General features: G+C 37.9%; 1 protein-coding gene across 2 annotated transcripts in view; it reads right to left on the reverse strand.

Moving 5' to 3' along the window:
* Positions 1–13093: 13093 nt before the first annotated feature.
* LOC129767193 (cyclin G) overlaps positions 13094–25232 on the reverse strand; it is a 42111-nt gene continuing 29972 nt past the window's right edge. The window contains exons 5-8 of one of the 2 annotated variants that reach the window (XR_008741500.1): positions 20772–21155; positions 20470–20693; positions 15786–16686; positions 13094–15224 (exon numbers count right to left, since the gene is read on the reverse strand). Coding sequence is in view for 1 of the 2 variants with exons in the window: in XM_055767873.1 (XP_055623848.1) it covers positions 16602–16686; positions 20470–20693; positions 20772–21155 (693 nt within the window). In the remaining variant the exon portion in view is untranslated. Of the gene's footprint in view, positions 16687–20469; positions 20694–20771; positions 21156–25232 lie in introns of both variants that reach the window. The other variant, XM_055767873.1, reaches the window with a different exon arrangement.

The raw sequence follows: 25232 nt of genomic DNA on the forward strand, positions 1-25232 counted from the left end.
GAAAAAATCATGTACCAAATATTGTAATGCGTCTTGGAAATCGGAATGTAGAAAATTGAAACTGAATGAAGTTGAGGAAAAATATTTTCCGGAATTTGTTCATTCAATTATATTCTTTCCATTAGATTAATACCAATAACCAATACCTAAAAAGCACACACTTATAATGATACGCGCGGCCTGTGATACCGTCCGCGAGAATACGAACTACGATTTTGCACGCGAGTACATGAGGGTTAACCTAACATTTCCAAAAATATCTATATTTATGGTAATTTCATCAGATTGTGGTACAATAGTTTTGAATTGCAATGAATGATATATTTCAAAACAAAAATGAACCGGGCAAACGTAATGCACCAAGCAAACGTTTGCCGCCCGACGCTCGCTTATGTTCGGTACGACCTTACTAAAGGATCTTATCCTATGTTTCAAACTAACCGGGCAGTCAGTGGAACACAGGTTTGCTTGCGAGAGACCGCAGCTTCCGACGGCGGGTCAGCGGCCGACTCGGATCATGTGACATTTATAGTCTACTTGTGACATTACCCTTGTTTTTCTGTGGTTCTCTCTGTTACTTTTATTTACTTTGCGTTTTTTCTTCGGTCTCGATTATTATTAACAATCCCAATACTATACAGATGTGCAGCTAACAAGTAATTATTTGACATAAACCTGGACATCATGCGAATGAAGTCCCGACCTACATTCAACCCGTGATCCATGCGTTTGTCGATACCTGGAGGACCATTGTTTTAACCAGCAACCCGTGTTATCTTCGCTCCAATTGTTGGCAAATGGGCCCATAGATAATTTTCCACTTCAAAAACAGTGGCAACACCGTACACCGTTTATTCACTTCTGTCTCGTGTAACTCAAAACTTTTGTCGACGGCGACACTATACTTACAAAGATGAGAATTACTGCATTCCTCGGATCGTTTTCCATGTTTGTTTTCGTAATGACGCCAAGAATGAAACCAGAATGTTTGTAACACATGCTTTATTATGATGATCATACTCAATATCATAACTACATCCATCTACGTTTACATAACTACCTACTAATAAAAGTAATCTCCAGAATATTCATTTATCCGTTCCCAGTAGATGTGGGATCGATTCAAATTCGAAATCAGTCATATCAGCTCCGATACCTTCAACCGGCCAATAACAGTATATCACGTATGACAGCCTTATAGAGCGCTCTAAGTGATAAGTAACAGTTCCGTGGAGAAATGTTGCGGGTCACGATTGTCACTCCTGGCATCTCGAGAGCGATCAGTGCACGTTCCCCGTTAATTTCGCCCTCATCCTGCGTCTTATCGATAGTGACCCACTTGATATTCGGAAACTGTTGCTTCAGCGACGGCAGCACAAGTCTAGCAAATAATTTAAGCTTCTTACACTCAATGGTGATCGACGTAACGCTGCTCAGCTCGCCTTGGAAGAAATTCGGCGGTATGAAATACTCCGGCTGCAGTGTGGCGATGTTCAACGTGTAGCTGTGCAGCAGTGGACCCGTTTCGACTCGTACAAAACTGTGGAGCATATCCGACAGACGTACAGTTCGAAGATACGGTGCAACGATGTTCACTGGTAGCTTTGAAAATCCACAACGCGAGGCACAAATAGCTATAAGTATAGTGAGATGCCTCAAGCTAGGTAGTTCTACACGTGACGATTCGTAGGGGGGTTCGTGGTTCAGCTCGTCTATTTGGTCGATAACTAAATCCTCCAGCTCAGGGAAGTTCAATAGCCCACCAAGCGGTTCTGTAAGCCCAAATCGTATAAGATGTATCTTTTGCAAATCAGGGCAAAACCGTTGAATCGACCGCATCACAGATCCATTTCCATCGTAGATCGTAATACCTTTCAAGCCTGAGAATCGCTCGAAAGCTTCATCCCATGATTCGGTCAAGAATGAATACATGGACAGCGTGATTTCGAGCTCTTCAACATGAGGTAGAAGTTGTCCAAGCTTCTTCAGCGAAGCTGGTTTTACAATATCCGGCACATGTCTCCCATCGATACGCACCCATTTTATGGTGCATTTTCTGTTGAGCATCCTCAGAGCACTCCATAGTGCACTCAAAGCCAGCCTGGTCTCCGGGGACACAACTACACTATCATATTGTCGACCCACAACCAAATTAATGGGGCTGATTATTTGCTGAGTCCGAGGTTCAACAATCCGCACCACTTTTATCGCCACACGTTTCTTCAGCTGCGGCGATCGGAAAATAGCTCGCTCCCATTGTTTGCAGACGAGGGAAGCCACCGATCGGTCAGGTAGGGTCAGGTTCCCGAAAACTCGCTCGGATAAGTGGGGTATATTTCCGATCGTCGTATTCCAAGCCATATTCACTGCCTATGCTTCTGCTGAGGAAGAAACTAGGTGTCTGTGCTAACGATTCTTCAGCACGAATATTTGATCTATTATGTCGGTAGGGAAGAAACTGCAGGTATAACGAATTACGGGTAGCGATTCGAAAGTTCCGAGGACTCTTTCCAACAAGTGAGGAGAAATACCGGTGTCTTTCATTTTACAGTCAGGAAAATAGCCGCAACTCGGTTGATTTTGTGTCGATTCTTACTAATTTAATTCACTTATTAATTTGATTCGAAAAAAATAGATTTAAATAATATAAATAACAGATTTCCTACACAAAAATCGAACAGCAACTTTGATAATTGGTCATGGCTTTGGAAAGTAAACATATGGTAATGTTTTGGCATAAAATTGTCGCTTAGTTTATTAGCTACCACTTACTTACCATCAATTTCATTCAATTTTCTTAGTCTGCAGCTAGGTACATATCGCTAGTCAAATGGAGAACTTTTTCGAGAACTTCGACCTCTTTATTATTTGGTTCACTCTGCCGATTGAACGAGGTCTTGAATTCTTGTCAGCCAATAAATTTGTCCGAAGACGACCATAACAACGCAGTCGTAACTAGTCAACAAATTCTCATAGAGCTTCCATGAGCGTTTTTTTTACTCTAAAACCTTTCAAACAAACCATCTTGTTTGCTTTTTGCATACAGGATTGCGAGCATCGAATTTTTTTGTTTGTTTGGAAAAACCATCACTACCAGTTCTGTGGTCAGATGTTCTCCAAATCGTTTCAGTTACGCCAACATACGAGTGATTAATGACCATATCGTTAATTTTGGATATACATAAAACACAGTCTTTTCTCAAATATTCTATTTATTTTGCAGTTCTGGTAAAAAAACAACGTTTTTCAAGAATATATGAAACAAGAAATATTAACACTGTTTAGGCATCATAGGCCATAAGGTAATCCATCGGGAGGAGAGTGATACCACTGAAAAGGCGAACAAGAAAGTAACAGCATCGAAAATTGGTTCCGCTTGAGGCATCGGAGCAGCCGCCACACACACAGACATACACACGCGCAACTCTTTTCGTTTGGTGGTTATCGAGCATTGAGAAGAATCCGGAAAGATGTCATCGTTGCTAAAAAATAATCTGCCAGTTCCCCTTGGAATTGAAAATTACATTCAAGCGAATGAGTTTATTTTAATGTTTTCTATTCATATAATAATGCGACCAAATACATTTTGTTTTGTGATTTTTTAATCAAATGCAATAAACAGGTGGTTATCGAGTTTGCATTAGCCACTGGCGAGCATCGAGCATCGAAAAGAATCCGGAAGTATGTCCTCGTTGCTGAAAAATAATCTGTCAGTTATCGCTTGGGACTGTAAATTACATTCAAGTGAAAGAATTTATTTTATTGTTTCTATTCATATAATACTGCGATCAAATGCATTTCGTTTTGTGATTGTTCAATCAAGTGCAATTAACAGGAAAGCTTCTGAAGATTATTCTTCCCCATCAGTGAAATATTTCCGTATCCAATATTGGATGCATAAATGTCTCCAACGTAACGCTCTCGTTTTCGAATTCTCCCAAATATTCATTTATTCATTCATTCAGATTGGAATCAGATTCAACTTCAAACAAATGATCACTAAATCAACGATAGTGCTACGTCAACCTTGCGGTTATACCACAGATATAACTCACTTCCTGTTTTTTTCATTAGGGTGACCATTTCCTTTTAAGGGTGGTCCGAAAAATAACTTTCTTCTTAAAATGACTTCTTTCAAAAATTCATCACTACTGAACCGATTCAAATGATCGGCATATCAAATTAAAGCCAATCACCTTTTCTTTTTAGTTGCAGAAAATTTCGATTTTATTTCCGTTTTTATTGATTGCATTTGTTTTTTATGGTTTTCATGGTCTCGGGACCAGGGGCGCTTTTTTATATTTTTTCTAGAAAGCTGAGGATTTTTTACATAAAATATCTCAAAATCAGAGATGTGTTCCATTTCTTTTTTAAATTATGATTTTTCAAAGTTAACACGTTTTTAGTCTTCGTTCAATATGCGACTATACTGGCTAAAAAAAAGTTCTTTATTCAGTTCAGTAATTCCTTGAAAAAAGTCATTTTTGGGATAAAGATGAAAAATGATTTCTTGAGCCGTCGGTTAAATTTGAAAAATCATAGCTTATAAAACGAAAAAGAACACATCTCTGATTTTGAGATACTTTATGTAAAACATCCTCAGCTTTCGAGAAAAAGTAGAAAAAAATATAGCGCCCTTGGTCCCGAGACCATAAAAATAATAAAAACAAATACAATCAATAATAACGGAAGTAAAATTTGAATGTTCTGCAACTGAAGTTTGTATAGAGTATAAAGTTTTTCTAAAAAGACGAGGTGATTGGCTTCAATTTGATATGTTAATCACTAGAATCGGTCCAGTAGTTCAAAAGTTAAGAATTTAAAAAAAAAAGTCATTTTAAGGAAAAGTGTAAAAAAAGTTATTCTTAGGACCATCCTAAAACGGAAATAGTCACCCTAATAAAAAAATAAAAAATACGGGTCTAATTGTTTGCGATGAAGAACAAATCTGCCACTTTTCACGAAAATCTGAGAACCACTATATCGGTTTGACAAGGAATGGCTGCAAATAGAAATTTCATGAAAGTATGGGAACAGGATTGAAAATTTATGAGAACTAACGATGAGATTGGTAAAACTTAAAAATAATCTTAATCTTGTTCCTCGATAATGTCAAGAACGACCGGCGACAAGCCAAGTAATCCAAATTAGCGCTGCCGGTTCCAAGCGAATAGTTTTTTACGAGACGTGTGTACGGAAAAGTGTTCAAACTAATTTATGTTCCCGTAGGATTAGCCAATACCTGCTTATTAATGTCCCTCTTTAGGTTCTAAATAATCGTCTTGGTTTATGCTTACCCAGCAAACATCCAATCGTATAACTAGCGTATATACAGCATCATATATCCCATTTGGGTGCATATGATGCGCCTAACTGACATATACAGTCAATAGCAAAATTAAATATACACCCCGTGTTGATTTGTTAATTTTTGAGTTTTTCGGGGTTAAAAAGTAAATAATTGAAAGCGACTCATATTCATCGTAAAATTGATCCTCTTCATGTAGTGATAAGAAAAAATTGAAATGGTCACATTACTGCTTCATGTTTAAAAAACAAACAAAAAATCTTCGATTCAGACGTTGCAAGATTGAGTGTACAGTTCAAATTTTTCATAACAAGAAAATTAAAATTAGTTCATAAAAGTTAACAGATAACAAAAATCAAGCCCCTAGTATTTGGTATGGCCCCCTCTTTGGCGTCCAACGCTTCCTGCAAGCGACGAAGCGAGATTTCTGAACACCGTCGACGGAAGTGCCTCGCAGATCTCCGTAATCGTCGTTTCGAGTTCCGTTCCCTGGATTTTTATTCTTCAGATGGTTCTTGATTTCCCACCAAAGATACTCAATAGTGTTGAAGTCCGGTGATTTCGAAGGTGTTTTGAGTTGATAGGGACATTATAGAGCAGGTATTCCCGCATGATGAGGTCAGTTTGCTTCGGGTCATCATTCTGTTGAAAGCAGTAATCACGAGGGAGAGCCAATTTCTGCACGGGACGTTACGTATCAGGATGTTCAATGAAGCCATCCTATCCATCGCCGAATCGATAAACTCCATGGTTCCAGTTCCAGAGGCCGCCATCGTACCATACATCATCTGACTGCCGCCGCCGTGTTTTACTGTGGGAACCAAATGCTGAATCTGAAGCACCAATCCTGGTTTCCTTCACACTATCTGTCCTTCATCCGATTCAAAGAGATTGGTTTTCATCTCATCCGTATAAAGGACCTTGTTCCAGAGTTCCTTAGGTCAGTTTACATATGTCTTAGCAAACTGTAGTCGTTTTTTCATATTCGCCTTTGAGATGAATGACTTTTCACGGCCAACAATATCTATCAGATTGTTCCTGTATGCTGCTCTCCGGACAGTATCTGTGCTGACAGATATTCCAATGATGCCGACTACTTCGGTAGTCAATTTAGGAATGTTTGTATTAGAGTTCTTTCGAAATGTTCGCACAATTACTCGTTCATCATCAGAAGACAGGATACGTTTGTGTCTTCTACTCGGGAAATTTTCCAAGGTTCCTTCGTATTTCCACTTGTTTATGATTTTCTTTGCTGTATAGTGGGTTCTTTCGACTATATCTGCTATTTACTGCAATGTATTTCCATGACAATTCATATTTATTATCATTGTACGTTGTTTTCAATTTTTAGGAGTAAACAATTAGCAGAAAACTTATTGCATGTACAGCTAGTTAAATGTGTGAGTAATTAATATGCATCAAAAGAATCAATGTATTCAAAATATTTAATACTAAATAAATGGAAAGCATCGTCAAGTAGCATTTGTACACTCAATTTTGAGATAGACCGTATATACAAAAGTGGAACTAATATGCAAGCACGACAATTGACGAATTTACGTTAGATTTACAACCAGATGGCGCAGCTAGTAAAATGATGATGTTTTGTTTCTTCGGTATGAAATTCGTTTTTAATTTGTTAGAAAAGTTTTCCTTAAAATTTCCCGGATTCAATTATTCTTTCCACGCTGTTAGAAAATGTTAGAAAATCATCATTTTACAATGTGGTATGTATATTATGAAGGATGGCTTGGTGTAAGTGTTGAAACTTTATTTTTTCCAACTAAGTAAACGATGAGTAGCATGTGTTGCGCTAAAAATAATGCAAATCCTTCTCGTATCGGCCCCTACATAATCAATGATCAGCCAACTCAATCAGCCCTATTCTGTATTCCGACAGATTTCCATTTCGTTCGAAATCGTTGTTTCGTTCGAGCTAGAATTTTTATCTTTTATCTTATTTTTATTTAGAATCTCAGGTATTTGATAAGAGTTACGATGTTTTTCGCTGCGATCGCTGTCAGTCAAACAGTTCGAAAGCTTCTGGAGGTGGAGTGCTGCTTGCCATCCGCCGTGAGCTAAAACCCCGCATCGTTCCAAATGACTCTTGGTTAAGCATCGAACAAGTGTGGGTTGAAATTAAGATGTTTGATCACTCGCTATTTCTGTGTGCCGTTTATGTACCACCAGACCGCGTCCGTGATGTAGCTTTGATGACCGTTCACACGGATTCGATCGCAACAGTGCGTTCTAGACTCAAATCGATGGATGAAATTGCGATAATCGGGGATTTCAATTTACCTGGAATCAAATGGAGACCTTCGAGATCAGGATTTCTGTACCCGGATGCCAATCACTCAACACTTTCGACATGCACAGTCTCCCTATTGGATTCTTACAGCACCAGCCTGCTTCAACAGATCATCCATGTCGAGAACAACAACGGAAGAATTCTGGACCTCTGCTTCGTTAGCAGTGCAGACTCAGCTCCAGTTATTTCAGCAGCGGCTGCTCCGCTAGTTACAACCGTTCCTCACCACCCCGCTCTGCACCTTGTTTTGGAAAACCGTGCTTCAAATCAATTCCGCAAAACCGCAACTGCAGTGTACTATGACTTCGAAGAAGCTGACTATAACGCCATTTCTAACGTCCTGTCTACTATCGACTGGGAAGATGTTTTAGATTGTGACGATGTAGACAATGCAGTTCAAATGTTCTCCATTATCGTGAACTATGCTATTGACAGGCATGTACCGAAGCGAACTACTTTAGAGCATTCGCATACTCCATGGCAGACTAGGGAACTAAGTCAAATGAAAACAGCTAAGAGAGCGGCATTACGTCGATTTGCCAAGTACGAACCGTGCCACTTAGGAATTATTATGTGCGGCTAAACAATGCATACAAGCGATTTACTCAATCGTGTTATCGTAGTTACATAACTAACATGCAGCTGAAACTGAAATCAAATCCTAAGTCTTTTTGGAAGTTCGTAAACGAGCAAAGGAATGAGTCCGGTCTACCTTCTACAATGGAGTACAATGGGCGCTGGAGTTCTGACACATAAACGATATGTGACCTATTTGCTGATAAATTTGGAAGCGTGTTTTCGGATAAGTCGATAACACCCGAGCAAATTGAATCTGCTGCTGGAAACGTACCTTTTTTCGGCCAGTCTTGCTCCCATATCGAGGTTGACGAGCCAATGGTACAATTTGCTATGAACAAACTCAAGGCGTCTTGCTCAGTTGGTCCTGATGGAATTCCGTCTATTCTATTGAAGAAATGCGCAGCTAATCTGATGATTCCTCTTTGTCGCATTTTCCGCTTATCGTTGATTAGTGGAAAATTTCCAACTTCCTGGAAGTCGGCGTTTTTGATTCCTGTACATAAAAAGGGTGCCAAGACTCAAATCGATAACTACCGAGGAATTTCCGCACTAAGCTTGGTCGCCAAACTGCTTGAGCTTGTTGTCTTGGAACCGATCTTTAGTTTCTGACAGCATTACATTGTAGAAGACCAACATGGATTTATGCCTAAGGGCGATTACACATTATCCGGTTTCTGCCGGACCGGTTTCAAAAAGCGCCGCTGGGGTGCAATTTGATGAGCCAATAATAAAAACATTCCGTAACAAGCCAGGAGCACTATTTATTTACATCAATAATGTGTTCACTTCCTGTAATTATCATGGAATTTTCCTGCAAGAGAATGTATGTCATACATACATTCTAGAGTGTTTTTTATTTCACTATTACAATAAAAAAAATACGATAAAAATAACATTATAATTCGTTCAAACACTATTCCATTGCTGCTTCCGCAGATCCTCGTCCAAGAACGCGCTCAACATATGCCTCCTGGGGCAGGGGCAGCTTCTCGAGCCCATTTCGCATCACAGCTATCCATACGCGGATCCGGGGCAAAGAATTACCGAATCAGATAAGCTGGAATTTTGTTCTGACAGAACCAATGCTTTGGCATCGGGCATGGGAACATTTTGAACTTGAGTGCCTCGGTCTCGTCGTTGATCGCGTCCCGGGTCAGGTAAAACTAGAATACCCAGAAATTCAGGAATAATTTCAAATAAGGGATGTTGCCTGTGAACAAAAAAATAGAAGTTAATTAAATAACTCGATCTGCTTGTCGAAAGACACCACTCACCGTTAATAACACAGTCCGTGGCAATATGCTCAATGATGACATCGTGCACCTGTGACCATTGCTTCTCTTTGAACAGAAACTTGTATCACAGAATTTGTTCCACAGCACTGGTAGTTGCTGAAGAAGTGAAATAAAAATTTCAGCATTCATATCACTTGCAAATTATCAATTATCAAAATTATTATTGGTTTCAAAATCAATAAACAAACGTCAATAGCGCACACATACTATTACATGGGACGAAAAATTGCCTGAATTGTACTAATACTAACAGACATGGCAAACAACTGTCAATTCGTGTTGATGGCATGGAGCTTCGTGCTCCGCTTTTGGGAAATGATAGTGATAATGGATTTTCAGGTGCAGTAAACTCATATACAAAATAAGAATTATGAATGAAAATAAACTTTTTCTTAACAAATATGTTATTTATGTGATGAAGTAAACGTTCTTTTGCAAGTAGGGAAAAACCCCTGAACAAGAATTGTGTTTAATAATGGTTTTATATTATAATGATGATTTTTTGTGAAAATATCAAGAAAAATATACAGAAATGGTTAAGTAAGGGTCAGTACTACGTGTTTAAATTAATGAAAGTAATGAACATGATGTAAAAATTTTCATTAAAAATTGAGCAACTTAAAACTGTCTTAAGGTCTAATAATCTTATAGAGGATGATTTGCTTTCCCAAACTGATGTGTCCACCAGCCATCGATACTATGCTACTGTCATCACGAATAATACTTGTCCGGTCATCGGACAATGCAGTCGCAGTAGACGGCTGCATCACGGCGCCGTGAAGAGGTTGATACGGTCGAAAATTGCCATTCGGGTTTCAGACCGGTCCGGCAGAAACCGGATAATGTGTAATCGGTCTAAGAGATGTACTGTAACCAATCTGTTGACTTTCACGGCTTATATAACGGAAGGTTTCAATAGCGCCAAACAAACAGATGCGATATATTTCGACCTGACAGCAGCGTTTGACAGCATTAATCACGAAATTGCGATTTCTAAAATGGAGAATTTGGGGTTTGGCGGCAGAATAATCAGTTGGCTGCGGTCATATCTAATCGGTCACCAGCTAGCAGTAAAAATTGGTGATCATTTCTCGCGCAAATTCGACGCGCCATCTAGGATTCCTCAAGGCAGCCACCTTGGGCCGTTGATTTTCCTCTTGTACTTCAATGACGTCAATTTTAAGCTGAACCTTCCGCGCTTGTCATTCGCCGACGGTGTGAAAATTTATTTTATAATCAACTCGACTGCCGATGCCTGCCTACTTCAGCAACAGCTGGATAGTTTTGCCGAATGGTGTATTGCTAATTGCATGAAGGTGAACCCAAATAAATGTGCCATTATCACCTATTCAAGAAAAAAGGAACCGATCTTGTTCGATTATAAACTCTTGGATACTTCCATCGAGAGAACCAACTGTATCAAAGATCTAGGGGTACTTCTAGACAGCAAACTATCGTTCCAGCAGCACATTTCATATATTGTTGCCAAAGCTTCCAGAAGTCTGGGATTTTTGTTTCGAATCGGTAAAGATTTCAATGACATATATTGCTTGAAGTCTTTGTACTGCTCGCTGGTACGTTCGACTCTTGAGTACGGCTGTCAAGTTTGGAGTCCTTACTACCAAAATGGTGTCGACAGAATTGAAGCTGTACAGCGCAGGTTTGTGCGCTTTTCTCTTCGACGCTTGCCGTGGAGGGATCCTTTTCGGCTACCCAGCTATGATAGTAGATGCTTTCTAATCAATTTAGACACCTTAGCTGTTCGCCGCAATGTCGCCCGTGCTATGCTAGTGTCTGATGTCCTGACGTCGAAAACAGAGTGTCCGGCCTTGCTCCGTTCATTCCAACTACAGGTGCCTCCAAGAAGTCTGCGGAACCAAAATGTACTGCGTATACCGGTCCGGCGAACAAATTACGCGACCTACGGTTGTATATCCGGTCTGCTCAGAATGTTCAACAGAGTTGCAGAGGGCTTTGATTTCAAATTATGTAGGGTAGCTATTAAACGTAACTTTAAGAGAATATTAACCAACTTAAATATCAATAGGGCATAGATTCTGCCTGTTGATTATTGTAATAAATAGAATTTCGCCTCACCTATTTCGAACGATTTCCCTTTAATGTTCTAAGAGAAACAGATCGAACGAAATGCAAAAAACAACTCGTACGGAATACAGAATGGAATTTAGTCAAGTCGCTCGAAATATTTCGAATCGATTGAAATACAGAATAGGGGTGAATATGATTTCGATTTCATCGCCATTATTCAGAGTATTCATAACCTGTATGCATTATCAAACTTAAAATTTTCGAAGATTATCTATGACTTTGGTCAAATCGCGCATTGAAACCATCGTAAATATGCTCTTAGAAAAATGAGTGAAAATTTATTCTGTGTCAAATATATATTTTATATGATAGACGCACAGTCTTTTTGAAAATTTTGAAAAAATATTAAACGATCATTGTGTCTGATAATGATTTTATATTATAAGAGTTCCAGTAAAAATATCGGAAAATCTAGAAACAAATGGCTGAATAGGAGACAGCCGCAGAACGAGTTTGCTCTGAACTGTTTTCGCTTTCCACCGTTTAGCGTTTAGCGTTAGCTCAAGTGCCGTTCCGCTTGGGTCAATCCCCTTTATTCCGCGCGGCGAATGAGGTGAGATGGCTCAAGTCACTGCATTCCTGCAGGCGAATGGCGTGACTATAGTTTGTCACTAGGTGAGATTTGAAATCGTGTCCTCTTATGTTATCGACTCGGGTATCAAAAAGAAGTTGAAAAGTAATGTAGCTTCAACAATGAAGCGAGGAACTTTGCTATCTCACGTCACTCGCCGCGTAGAATAAGGGGGAATGTCTCTATGTGGGGCGGAGCTCTAAGATGTTGGGTCAGGATTTTTGTGCACCATCATCACGTTATTCTCGGAATACCATTCCATCGTCTAGGTGTGGTCCCGGGGGTAGTTCGGCAACGAGTAGAGGGCTTAATTTTAGTAGGTGAGAGACCCACTCGGCGTCTGGGTTAACCCTTCCTAGATAAGGCTGGTAGACCATTCCTCACCTCTTTGAAAAAAAACAGCTTGGATTTTCGCGTTGTGCTAGCAAAAATTCTAAGCGTTACTTCTCTTGCTTTTGAGAACTGAAGAGCAAACGTCCAAATCAAAATTCAAGTCCAAGAGGAATCATTCCACATGCACACGTCTACAAAATGGGGGGTGTTCAGGATTATTCAACTCCAAACACCTAGCGGCCGGTTATCATTTGTTCCCATAGCGAATGGGATAGTGTAGATTGCCGCGCCGTTGTGGGTGAAGGCATGAGTCTCTGGTTTATAATGAAATTTGAATCCTGAAAAACCACGATACAAGGCTAGAAGACAAATGAATTGAAAAGTTTAAAGGCACTATCATGACAAATTTTCGGATGTGAGCTTGAGCTTGAGCTTGGGTAGACTGTACAATTCGTAGTCGCTCTCCGTGATTGACCTGAACCAACCAAATTGCACAAAGAACACACAGAATGACGCTTGGGACTAGCAAATCATTCTCGTTGCATGACAAATTTTCGGATATGATTTACAATAACTTACTAATCATGTATTTTGTATAAATAAATCATAGATTTTTTATTATTTTTGCTTCATTTGTTTTCCAAATGAATGTAATTGCATTTCCACGTTTTTTCTTTTTTCTTCTTTTGTATCCATCAGATACCTTATGAGATATAAATTATACATACTTATTTCATCATGATTTCACATTTGTTAAAAATCCGTGCCTTTGTGTGTGTATGCGTGTGTTCTTGAACCTTACATCTTGCTATCTTCCGTTTCAAAATAGATCTTCACATCATTTTCCATCTTCTCTTTTTCTATGTTTCAGGTGTATTCCTCTTCGTTTACTGTTCCGGCGCTTATGAACTAATCTAACCGATAAATATATTATATATATAAGTAATGGGAAGTATATAAAAAGACGAATGCTTTCTCCGCGGGCGAAGGGTGCGCCCTGTATTTCACCACCCAACCGGGGGTCAAGAAGAGTTGAGAATAAAAAGTAAACATTGGTCGTTCTTGGCCCCTTCTCTATCGCGGGAGGGTCGACACCTTTCTGGGAGAGATATGCGTCCGCGTCGTTCACGGGATGGGAAAAAAGATAAAGTAACAGGGGAGGTAAGGGGACGACTACATTTACACATGGAGTTTGCTTTCAAAGAGTACAACACTACACAAACCTATGACAAATAATGACGAACGAGAATTATGAAGTACTTTGTTTTCAATGCTTGATGAGTTTTTTCCTTCTGTTCTTTAGCAACGCTTGTAAATAGTAAACAAAACTATCACACACGTGATGGAATTAGGTGGATAAAAATCTCTTTTTCATTTTCGACATACATTTGTCTCTCCGCATGTCAAGAGAGAAAATGCTCTAATTAACTTTGATTCACACTTATACGCTTGGCTCTCTGCTTTGCATCACTTTCTTTTTCTTTTAATAAATAATTTGTTTAAAAACAGGAAATATAATTTACAAAAAATATATAAGGAAAATAGAAGGTACAAATATATATATATATATATATATATATATAGCGTATGCCTTTAGTTTGTTTGTTGTCTATGAAAAAATAACGGATTCAATTACACAGAATTAACCTTTCTGACATTTTCATTGTTTCCTCTTGCACAATCTTCTTCCTCTATGAAACGTGTTTATTTTTTAAATAAATCGAATCACAATAACTTTGCTTTATAAATTAATATTTAAGATTTAAAATACTATAGCTTTGAGTGTTTACTCATTTATTTTTTGCTCCCTTCTCCTACAATGATTTATACTTTCAGAGACAAGATTTGTTTCGTTATATATTTAACACGCTCTTGTTTTGGATGCGTTTTTTTCGTTCCAACTTCGGGGATGAAACGGTTATTCCTTGGGGGTTTATCGAGAACTCAGTAGAACTTACGTACGAGCCGGAAGTATTCGAGATCATAGAACAACAGTGGTATAAATGTAGAAAAATTTCGGGTTTCGCTTCCGGACGATTATGCTGATGGATACTTCGAACGTAAGCTCGATTATTGAAGGAACTAAACCGTCTCATCCCCACCATCATCACGATGTACGTTTCTTTTTCCCTTTTGCATCGTATTCCGAGGGTCCACTGCAAGACGGTGACGCCACCATCAGAACTACGACCAGTAGGATGCCCATAATTGGGGGTTTGTTCAGTAATTTTACTCTCTCACACCTTCCTGCTTCTTGTTCTAAGGTCTCAACGAGTGAGAGAGAGGTTGAGATAAGCATTTGCATCAAATTCGACGCAGAAAAAGAGATTTCCCGGTTTTTCTGTTTCTAATTTCTTCTTGAACTTCTCTGAATGATTCTGTATTACAACTACTATATTACGACAATGTCGAAAAACACAAAATGTAGTATACTGAATGTTTTCTGCTATTGTTTTTTGTTTTGTTTTGTTATGCTTTTTGATTCAGTTTTTTTCCGTCAGAAGCAAAATTCACTAATACACACAGAATTGAATTTATATTTTTGTTTCACTATTTTGGTGTAATTTTAATGTTTTTTACCACTATATTGATTACAAGATGGTTTTGCTGTACGTTCCAACGCCGGTATTATCACCAGGAGTATTGTTGATATCTGTAAGATGTGTGTTTTTCTTTGTTTGTTTCTAAGAATCTGGTGCTGGGTGATTTCAAGGAGAACTGAAAGGGAGAAAATTCTACTTCAAAATCACACAAGCTTGCGGTTATAAAGGTTGTTTTCTGGTTTGCTGTAAAATACCTAATAACACAATCAGTACTGGCTCTTCGAGGTTTCTTCTTTTGTAGTATCTGTTCGCACAATATTTCCCTCTCAGTTGTTTCCTCGATTAAATTTCTTCGATTGATAAATTTCTGTGAGATTTTTCCTTTTGTTTTGTATACCCAAAGTGTACTCTGCTTCGAATCTGTCGAAAATTCTCGTTCCTTATCTTCTTCGATCCCTTTGCACCACTGCTGCACGTCTACTAACTTTACAACTGCCTTCGCCCAATGCGTTAAACACCTATGTTCTAGATTTTTTTACGTTTTGTATTATTTTGTACTTTTTTTGATTTTATTTTATGCTTTTTCTACTTTTATTCTTTTTTGTTGGAATTTTGCAAAAATTTTGTTCACGTTTTTTTGTTTGTGGAGTTTTTCTTTTAACTTTCTTAGATTAATTAAATTGGGTATTTAATTAGATCTAGTTAAAAATCAAAATAGTAAAACTATAATGCTTACACTGTTTTCTTCCTCGTGGATAATGAATGGTGGTCTCGCTGCTCTGTTACCGTCCGGAATGGCTCGAAGAGAATATTGTCACACGATGCTAGCTTGTTCCCAGTGAAACCTTGGTTGGTTCGGCAACACCAAATAGAATACACGAGTATTAGCTTTCCGTTCTTTGTCTTCTGTTGTGTGTGTATATTTATAGTTGGTATGTATCGGATGATGGTATAACGGTAGGATTTGTATCGCAGAAAATCCAGCATACACGCACGGACTCTTAACCTTTTTTATATCCCCTACTAGTGAAGTGCAGAAATGAAGATTACGTCCACTATTAAGCTCGTACCAGGTTAGGTTTCGCTACCCCTCGGATGTCCGTAGCTTTTGTTTTCTTCTGTCTCTTCCTTTCTTCACTCAATCCGGTCACAAACACAAACACACTGTTAGTTACCAAGAGTCTCTCTTCCTCCGAAATGTCTTCTTTCAGAAAGGAAAATACACGGTTCACGGTTTTGTTCTGTTGTGTTTTTCTTTTCGTCCCTCACCCGGACAACTTAAATAGCTCAACAACTAAAGTCACTTTGCTTGGGTAATGATATTCAAAGGCTGCTTCTTCACTTTTCAAGTGTACGTCAGCAATATAGTAGGCGGCACGTAAACAAAAGTTAACAAAACAATAATAATTTTTCTAGTACGATTTTTTTGTTCTTTTTTTCTCAGATATAGATGGCGCGCATACACGCTAGCGCGCACCGGTCCGACACGGCTGGCCACGAGCGAGCTTCACACGTGTCTGTCACAGAGTACAAGTAGGAACGGGGGGTCGTTCTACTCGTCGAACTGTTCACAAACCGCTACAATAGGTGAAGTCGGCCAATCTTCGCCGTCGTCTTCCGAGCTTACGCTTCCAGTTCTGTTGGAGGGAGAAGAAGAAAAGATGATTAATTAGTAGGTTGGCTGGTAATAAAGATATACAAAGTATAATCTTCAATTTGAGCATGTAGTTCTTTGGTGTTTGTAAAGAAATGATTTTATGCTATGAATTCTGAATTAGTTGGTCCGTAAATGTATTCAAAGTACTGTAGGTATTGCTCTTGCGTTAGTTTATCGCTACGGCAGAATACAAATATTTACACACTTCTTCTTCTTCTTCAATGGCACTAACGTTCCTAAAGGAACTTCGCTGTCTCAGCGTAGTATTACTTGCGTCATTTTTTATTAGTACTTAGTTGAGATTTCTATGCCAAATAACACGCCTTGAATGCATTCTGAATGGCAAGCTCTAGAATACGCGTGATCACAGTGCAAGTCGGAGGAAATTTCTTTGACGAAAAATTCCCCCGACTAGAACGGGAATCGAACCCGAACACCCGGCATGTTAGTTATGACGCTAACCACTCGGCCACGGGAGTACACACAAACACATATATACACACACATGTGGCTAATATTGATCAATGATAATAACAAACTTTTCGCATTGCCGAAAACATTGCTACCAAAATCTTAACGTTTTCAGTATATTGACAACCAATCGGTGGTGATGCCAAATGCGTTCAAAAGTCGCGCCAAGAAACCGGAAGGGTCACCCAAAGTTGTTTTGAGAATCTCGCTTTTCTGCATGGCAATTTGTGATGACACTTTTCTCTTCGTCTAGCATAGTGAATTCTAATTTACCACGAAATATATTTAACAGCCCATGAATGTAGCAAGTTGAAGCCCTGTCAATTGTGTTAAGTCATACCGAACATTATTATCATTTCGGAAAAAGCGAGCTTGAAGTTTGATGCTATAAAAGATTTTCATTAAGCATTCAAAACAATTTCGATCCGTTATTCCTGCTGTACGCGTGATTTTCCAAATTTGATAAATACGGAATGCAGTTTACGAAACGCTTAACATAATGCAATGAATAACTCGAAATTTTCAATTTTGTGACTTGGTCCCCTTTGACTTAACACCGACCAATTGTAAATCGGATGTGTCTCAGAATTTTTCTCTTCCTCAATGACGTCTACTCTTACTCTTATTACAACTTGCCTAATCCGGGCAAAATATAACGAACCCCGGTGGAACCTAATGAACGGTAATACACGATTTTTCGGGCATTCGATGATAAATAGCTGTCCGTTCATACTGTTGGTTGTGATCAACATCGGAGTCTCCCGGCCACAGCTGAGTACGTCCTGCCAGATCATCAACTAACCAGCAAACTTACCGCATAAATTTCCTGTCTCGGAAGCTGCTTGAAGTCCAATCTTACACATGAGCTGTTCCACACCAAATCAGTCAGCCGTAGACTCGACCCTCTCCGGTTTTGTTGAAATTTTGTACATATGATGACAACAATTTTCTATATCGTATGTCGTAATATCGTAATTTTAATCACGACCGATTTATATGTTTTGAAGCATAAATGTTTTCAATATTATATTCAATTTTTGAGCAAGATTTTGAAATCAGAATGTTATTATTTCTAAATATTTTATTGATTTTCCAATAAATTTGTCTAAAATTTGTCTAAAATTCAGACATCTGAATTTTTAGTTACGATTTGGCGTAGAATTGCTCTATAGCAGACAGATATAGATCGAGAAAGACGATAAATGTCATAAAAAACTGGCACTATCCAGGAAAAACTAGAAGGTTGGTAGCTCTACCTTCGAGCACTGCTCGGAGTCTGCTTCGTGCTTAAGTGTGATTAAGTAGCATTTGATGTCCATGTAAACCACGCAAAGCAGATGAACTGACTGGAAGTCGAACGCCGCGCCTATCATTACACTATCTAGTGCAATGTTGAATAGCAGACAAGAGAGACCATCAGCTTGCCGAAGCCTCTGCGGGACTCGAATAAATCAGATAATACACCCGATTTTCGCACACAGCACTGTATTCTGTCCGGTAGCTGTTAGGTTTTCCAAATGCTGAAACTTAGTCGATCCAGGTCGATGGTTATCTTGAGTCTATCTTTTTGTTGGATTGAGATTGTCGTAATAGATCAACTTTTCTTCGCTACAAGTGTTTTCTCTACTTGACAAGGGAGGAATTATACTATAGCCAAATGTGTTGCTAAGCGCCAAATCCGAGGAAGGAATGGTCCGTTTTGAGCCGTCTTTATTTTGTTGTATTCATTTTTGTCCGTAGTTCAAAGTTATGTTATGGTTCAAGTTCTGAAATTTTTCAAAAGCTTTCAGAAGAAGTACGAAAAAAATCCCATATGTTCCACAATGGCATTGTTGATGGCCCAACTTGACTTCACGTTTGTGGAGTTAAACTCCGTGTTCCGTTAGTGTGAAGCGAAAATGATTCTCAGGCGAAAAATAAAGAAATATGAATGAACATTTACTATTCTGTATCAAACATGTATTCCATTGAACGGAGAAACATGTTATTTGCAAGTGAAACAAGATTCTTGAGCGAAAATTATGTCTGAAAATAAATTTATATTATAGTGGTGAGTTTTGGTAGAATAGGAAATTTATAGTAAATGGAAATTGTAAAGATCAATCAATGGAGAGTTCTGCTATTGACCCCACGAACGTTCGCTCGGCGTTAAAATGTGAATGTTCGAAAGAATTCATATATAAAAATAATTATTTTTGGCGGGACGAATTTCGCCGGGTTATACAAGCACTTGAATTATACTTCCAAATAATCCATGTTATTCTCGCTTTTGTATCTTCCCCATAGAGTGCAGACGTTTGGAAACAGTTGCTTCAGTAACTATCAGCTCCTTCCCAACAATCTCTTCTAACGCAACTCCTTCGAACTAAATTTTCATGCCAATTATAACAATGCTGGCAATCCATCGTCCCCGAATTTTTTTTTGTGTTGTGTTAAGTGTGATTTATCATTGATATTAAACTCATTGAAGTTCTGTGTTCCACTAATTGAATGTTACCAAGGAATGCCTAAACTAAAGCAGCCCTTACACAATCAATAATAACGACGACATTACTTATCAGAATGACATTAATAATGATCGTATGAAGTGCGCAAAGTTGGAATGAAGGAATGTTGGAACGATCTCGGCACATCATTACTAATAGCTATTAGCCCATATCGTACCAGCTTTGACAATCTTCCATGGCTTTGGGAAGCAACAAAATAGTAATGTTTTGGCATGAAATGATAGCTTAGTTTATTAGCTACTATCAAGCTCATTGAATTTAGTATAACTCTATTGTGCAATAAATTCGATTTAAAGCAACTTTGTGCGCAAAGTACATAATCTAACATAACCCAACAAATAACAGCACCTAATAGAATACGAAAATATATAAATTTTTCTACAGTATAACTTTGATAAAAATACAAGTTAATGTGTAGAAAACAAAAAAAAACAATGAACCTCCTGCAGAAAAGAAAAGTGTAGATTTTGCCAATTTTCGATTCCTGATTTTTGTCATTTCTCGGAGAAAGGAAGATTGAGAAAAAAAAAATCTTGAACATTGGGAACAAATTACACCAATGGCTTTCGTAAAAACAAAATTTTACAGCTCGGTACAACATGGGTTAATGCCATGATACATATAATGATCGTGTAAGGGCCGTTTGAGAAACAAGAAAAAAAAATGTGTTAGTAGTGGCCACTAAAATCAAACCGAGCGGAAACTAAGTTGAAATTCAATCGCAAATAGGATGTCAGTCATCAATGCCGATACTGTAAGAAAGTGAGTTATTGATAATAACTTACCTAAATCTAAGATTACTATTATTGTTGTGACTGTTGTTGGCGTTATGTTCCTCAATTGTGGGCAGGTATGAGGTGAGCTTGTCCGTGGGACGCAGCACCTTCATCGTGCGGGACGAGAGCTTCCACACCAGTCGCTGCTTGTACGGCATCTTGTGCTGGCCGTTATACTGCGACAGGATTCTCATAACAATACTGTGAGTGTAGAAGAAGGTATTGTCGGGAATCTGTGAGAGAGAGTAAAACAGGAATTAGCTTAGATTTCGATTTTTAACTGAAAACTCCGATCCAATGCCCCAACTTACTTGACATAACTTCTGCATCTGAATCGCATAGTCCACCAGGTCGTTGAACTGCTGCGGGCTGTACGCTGCGTTCAGCTCCTTGTTGTTCGCGGTGACGTAGTTATCGATCAGGGTGAAAATCATAACTAGCGCGAGTTCCGAGGGTCGGATACTGGTACAGCTAGCATCGCAGGCCAGAATTTCGAGCCGCGTCTCCAGATAAGGCAACGAAACGGCCGCTTCGAAAACCTCGCTCAGGCCGAGACCCTTGGCGGCACTCTTGAATATGTAGTAGAACAGCCGGATGAAGGAGAGAGAGGTGACTGGGGGGCTATTCATCTGGACACCGAGTTTGTTGGCAACGACGTCTGCCATACGTACTAGATCACGTGCGGTGCAACGACACTGTAATGGATCACAAGTATACAGTTGATTAGAAACACGTGCAGTATGTGCCATTGGAGAGGGTGACATTTTGAGGAAAACTATCGTCATTATATGGTAGTGTACGTTTTATTCTCTGTGTCACGTTATCTAGTATTATGGAGTGGCCTCCGTGACATGGATTACAACGTTACTGTGCCTACTTGATGTCGCAAAGCGCAGACCAATCAGTACTACTAACTCATTGGAATTTCAAAATTGTGCGAATTAACGTAGCAAATAAAGAAAAGTGAAAATAGAAATCAGTCGCAGCATAAAGTGTTGGGAAAAAACATACACGTGTTCGTTCGCAAGTCGTTCAGCAGCGTTCGTAACATAATATGAAGCTGTTACTATGCGCCACAGCAAACGGCTGCAGCATGGTTAGAGAGCATCGCATAGCGTGGTTGTGGTTGTAACATTACAAAGCCGATACACATGCTCTTTCCCGTCAGTGTTCGTTAGCCGTTAGTATAAAGCCGTAACTGATTACTCCACTAGTATGCGCAATACACGCCTGCTTCAATATATATGCGCTCGGTACTATTTTAAGCAATCCGCTGCTACTTGAGTACCTATTAGATCCGAGAGATTATATCTCTTGAGTTATGATTGCGCGAATATTGATAGTTTTTAATAAAAGCTACGAGGATCTTCTTCACGGTGTGAATAATCTCCTATAGTTTTTTTTATTGTCCAACCATGTTTGCTCTAACGTTTCTTGCAAAATAGGTAACATATGTTCAATCACTGTTTCTGCTACCGTAAGTTTCAAAACCATATGATTCTTATCGGGGTTTTGCTGCGGAAGCGATGAAGTAAATAGACTTCAAGGCATTGCCAAACTCCGAACACACGCAGGCTGTGTTCGAAGTAATGTTACAACAACAAAAATCTATCACAGTTCTCAAGGCGCGGAAAGCTAAGTGGCGTCAAGGTAGCACAATACACAGAGAGAAACTAGCCAAAACCGGTTATGCGCGTTCCGTTGCTTGTAAACAACAGTTTGCATTCAGCAAGAAAAAAATATATAAACAAGCCTCAAAAAAACAAACCAAGCGCAATGAAAGACCTTGAGATGATTTTTTGAAAAAAATTTAAATTGGAATCGGAAACATCTTAATAGTGCACAAAAGAATGTGGAAGCAGCCAAGCTTCGGAATCAACAAGGTTGCAAGGCAATGATTCTTTAGATATTGTAGGCTAAAAACCAGTTTGTCTCGAACGCATACTGCGTTTCCTGTTTTGGATTTAAGCAATATTATCATAAAGTTTGTTTTGCTTCTGTTACAAAAAAAAACATGACAAGGGGGACACAACCGGTTCCAAATCACCCACAAAAAACAATCGGGAAATGAACAGCGCACGGCGAGAGATTGCGGAAAAAATAATGGTGCCAAAATAGGCGATGATTAGTCAACTAAACCCCCCGCAAACCCAATTGCCTGTTTCCCACCCAGTTGTGGTAGAGCACGCAGCAGCGCATTGGATTGAATAGAATAAAATGATCTTCTTGAAAGTAGTGCGCGGCGCTCTAAAACGATTTTTTTCCATTCCAAGGCCCCTGTGCAAATATTATTGCGACGCAATTTTTCGTCTGCCATTTGCATTGAGCGCACACTCGAACAAAATAACAGAGAAGAGGATGGCTAACGAAAAATAAAATGAAACTTGATAACACAACCGAGAGCGCACAAACGGATGCAGCACATTCATGATTGTTTCTGTTGTCCCCCTTCCCCATTTCGGGGGTATCTTCGAGAATAGGGGAACTGATTGAAAGGCTAAGCAGTCAATTACAGCCGAAGAGCTCTTGGTTAACGCTGATCATGTGTTCAGACATAGGCACATATGGTCGATTGTTGAAATTTGATATTTTAACTTTCTTTAAATTCTTCAGCTCGACGTGGGTATATGGAAACTTGTGTTCCAGAGTACGAACGACGCGAACGGCCCTTTTCTAATTACAAATTCGATGTGCTTTGTACTTAAAACTAAGTCTCCTCTGTATTCAATTCTTTCTGTATCTTTCCTGATGAACGTAGATTATTCCTCCAACTAACGGTGCGATTTTGCACCAGATGTGGAAGTTCGATCTGTTTTTACATCACTTGGTCGATTTCAATCAGATTGCTTTATCCAATCAGAACACTACCAGGTAGCCCTGTTCTTCTTGATACAGCTGGATTCGATACACCATACCATCTCTGCGAGCTCTGCGCATTTTGCCCTTATTCATCGATAGCGATTTAAGTGCTGAACTGACTACAGAGAAAATTGTTCAGAGTACTCAACGTTCGAAAACGCGAAGTTCCATTCCGTGTTTCACAGATGGGTATACGACTTCAGTATCGCTGCAAATGATTGTCCGACGAAATATACATACGTCATCCAAACAGGCTCCTTGCGAAATAACACAACGTTGGAATCTCTGGGTAGAATATTTTGAAGCATTCCCCTAATATTCCTTTTCTAGAATCACATTATGAATTTCGAAATTAATTCATTTCGATGCTTTTGGCGTGCGTCTATGAGCAAGGGTGACAAATCAGAATACAGGTGACGTTTTCATGAAATAATTCCAACATTTTTGCAGCGAATGAATTTTGATTATCTGCATACCAAAAATTTAAAAAAATCATAGCTCTGAGACTTGTTTGATATGCTATATATTGAAATTTCTTATCCATGAATGGCTTCAATGCAGGTAAACCTTTTTTATACTAGGGATAGGGATCGCACAAAAAATGGCATAAAACAAAACTTCACCAGTAGCTTTAAAAAATCGTGTTCGCTACACAATTGGAAAAAAAAACTTTTTTGTGCGGTAGATAGGGATCGCATAAAAAGTTTCTCCAAGAAAAATATTTATATCCACGCCTTTCACCGTTCGTCATGCTTTTGTTTTCCTGCTTTGCGATGCGACAAGTTTGTCTTTTTCGAGCACGTTGTTTGGTCGTGCGAGGTGTATCTGGTCGCCAGATCGAATTTAGAAAACTCCCTTCGGGCCCGAGGAAGACAGCCCAATGTGCCGGTGAGAGATGTGTTGGCTCGGTTAGACCTTGATTACATGTCCCATATATATATTTTCCTTGAAGCTATAGATCTTCGTGTGTGATTGTCCCTACATCCTTATACCCTCCTTTCCTTCCTTTGCGGGTAATTCGTCCCCTTAGTAGAATAAGTAGAATAAGTTGAAATGTAAATAAACTATAGATATACGAATAGATTTAAGAATTGAGTGTTCATCAACATTGTTACAATTTCCTTATATCCCATCCTTCTCCTTAAAATATGTCACCCTTCTAAACTCGAGTACACCGCGAGTAATCGATTGTCCACCTTACTAACGATAGATGTAAGAAAATTGTTTATATATATATATATATATATATTTTTATATATATATATATATACATATATATATATATATATATATATATATATATATATATATATATATATATATATATATATATATATATATATATATATATATATATATATATATATATATATATATATATATATATATATATATATATATATATATATATATATATATATATATATATATATATATATATATATATATATATATATATATATATATATATATATATATATATATATATATATATATATATATATATATATATATATATATATATATATATAGTATATATATATATATATATATATATATATATATATATATATATATATATATATATATATATATATATATATATATATATATATATATACATATATCGTATATATATATATATATATATATATATATATATATATATATATATATATATATATATATATATATATATATATATATATATATATATATATATATATATATATATATATATATATATATATATATATATATACATATATATATACATATATATATATATATATATATATATATATATATATATATACATATATATATATACATATATACATATATATATATACATATATATATATACATATATATATATACATATATATATATATAGTTTTAAAATTATATTT

This window comes from Toxorhynchites rutilus, chromosome 1 (genome assembly GCF_029784135.1).
Source record: "Toxorhynchites rutilus septentrionalis strain SRP chromosome 1, ASM2978413v1, whole genome shotgun sequence".
NCBI classification, from domain to species: Eukaryota; Metazoa; Arthropoda; class Insecta; order Diptera; family Culicidae; genus Toxorhynchites; species Toxorhynchites rutilus.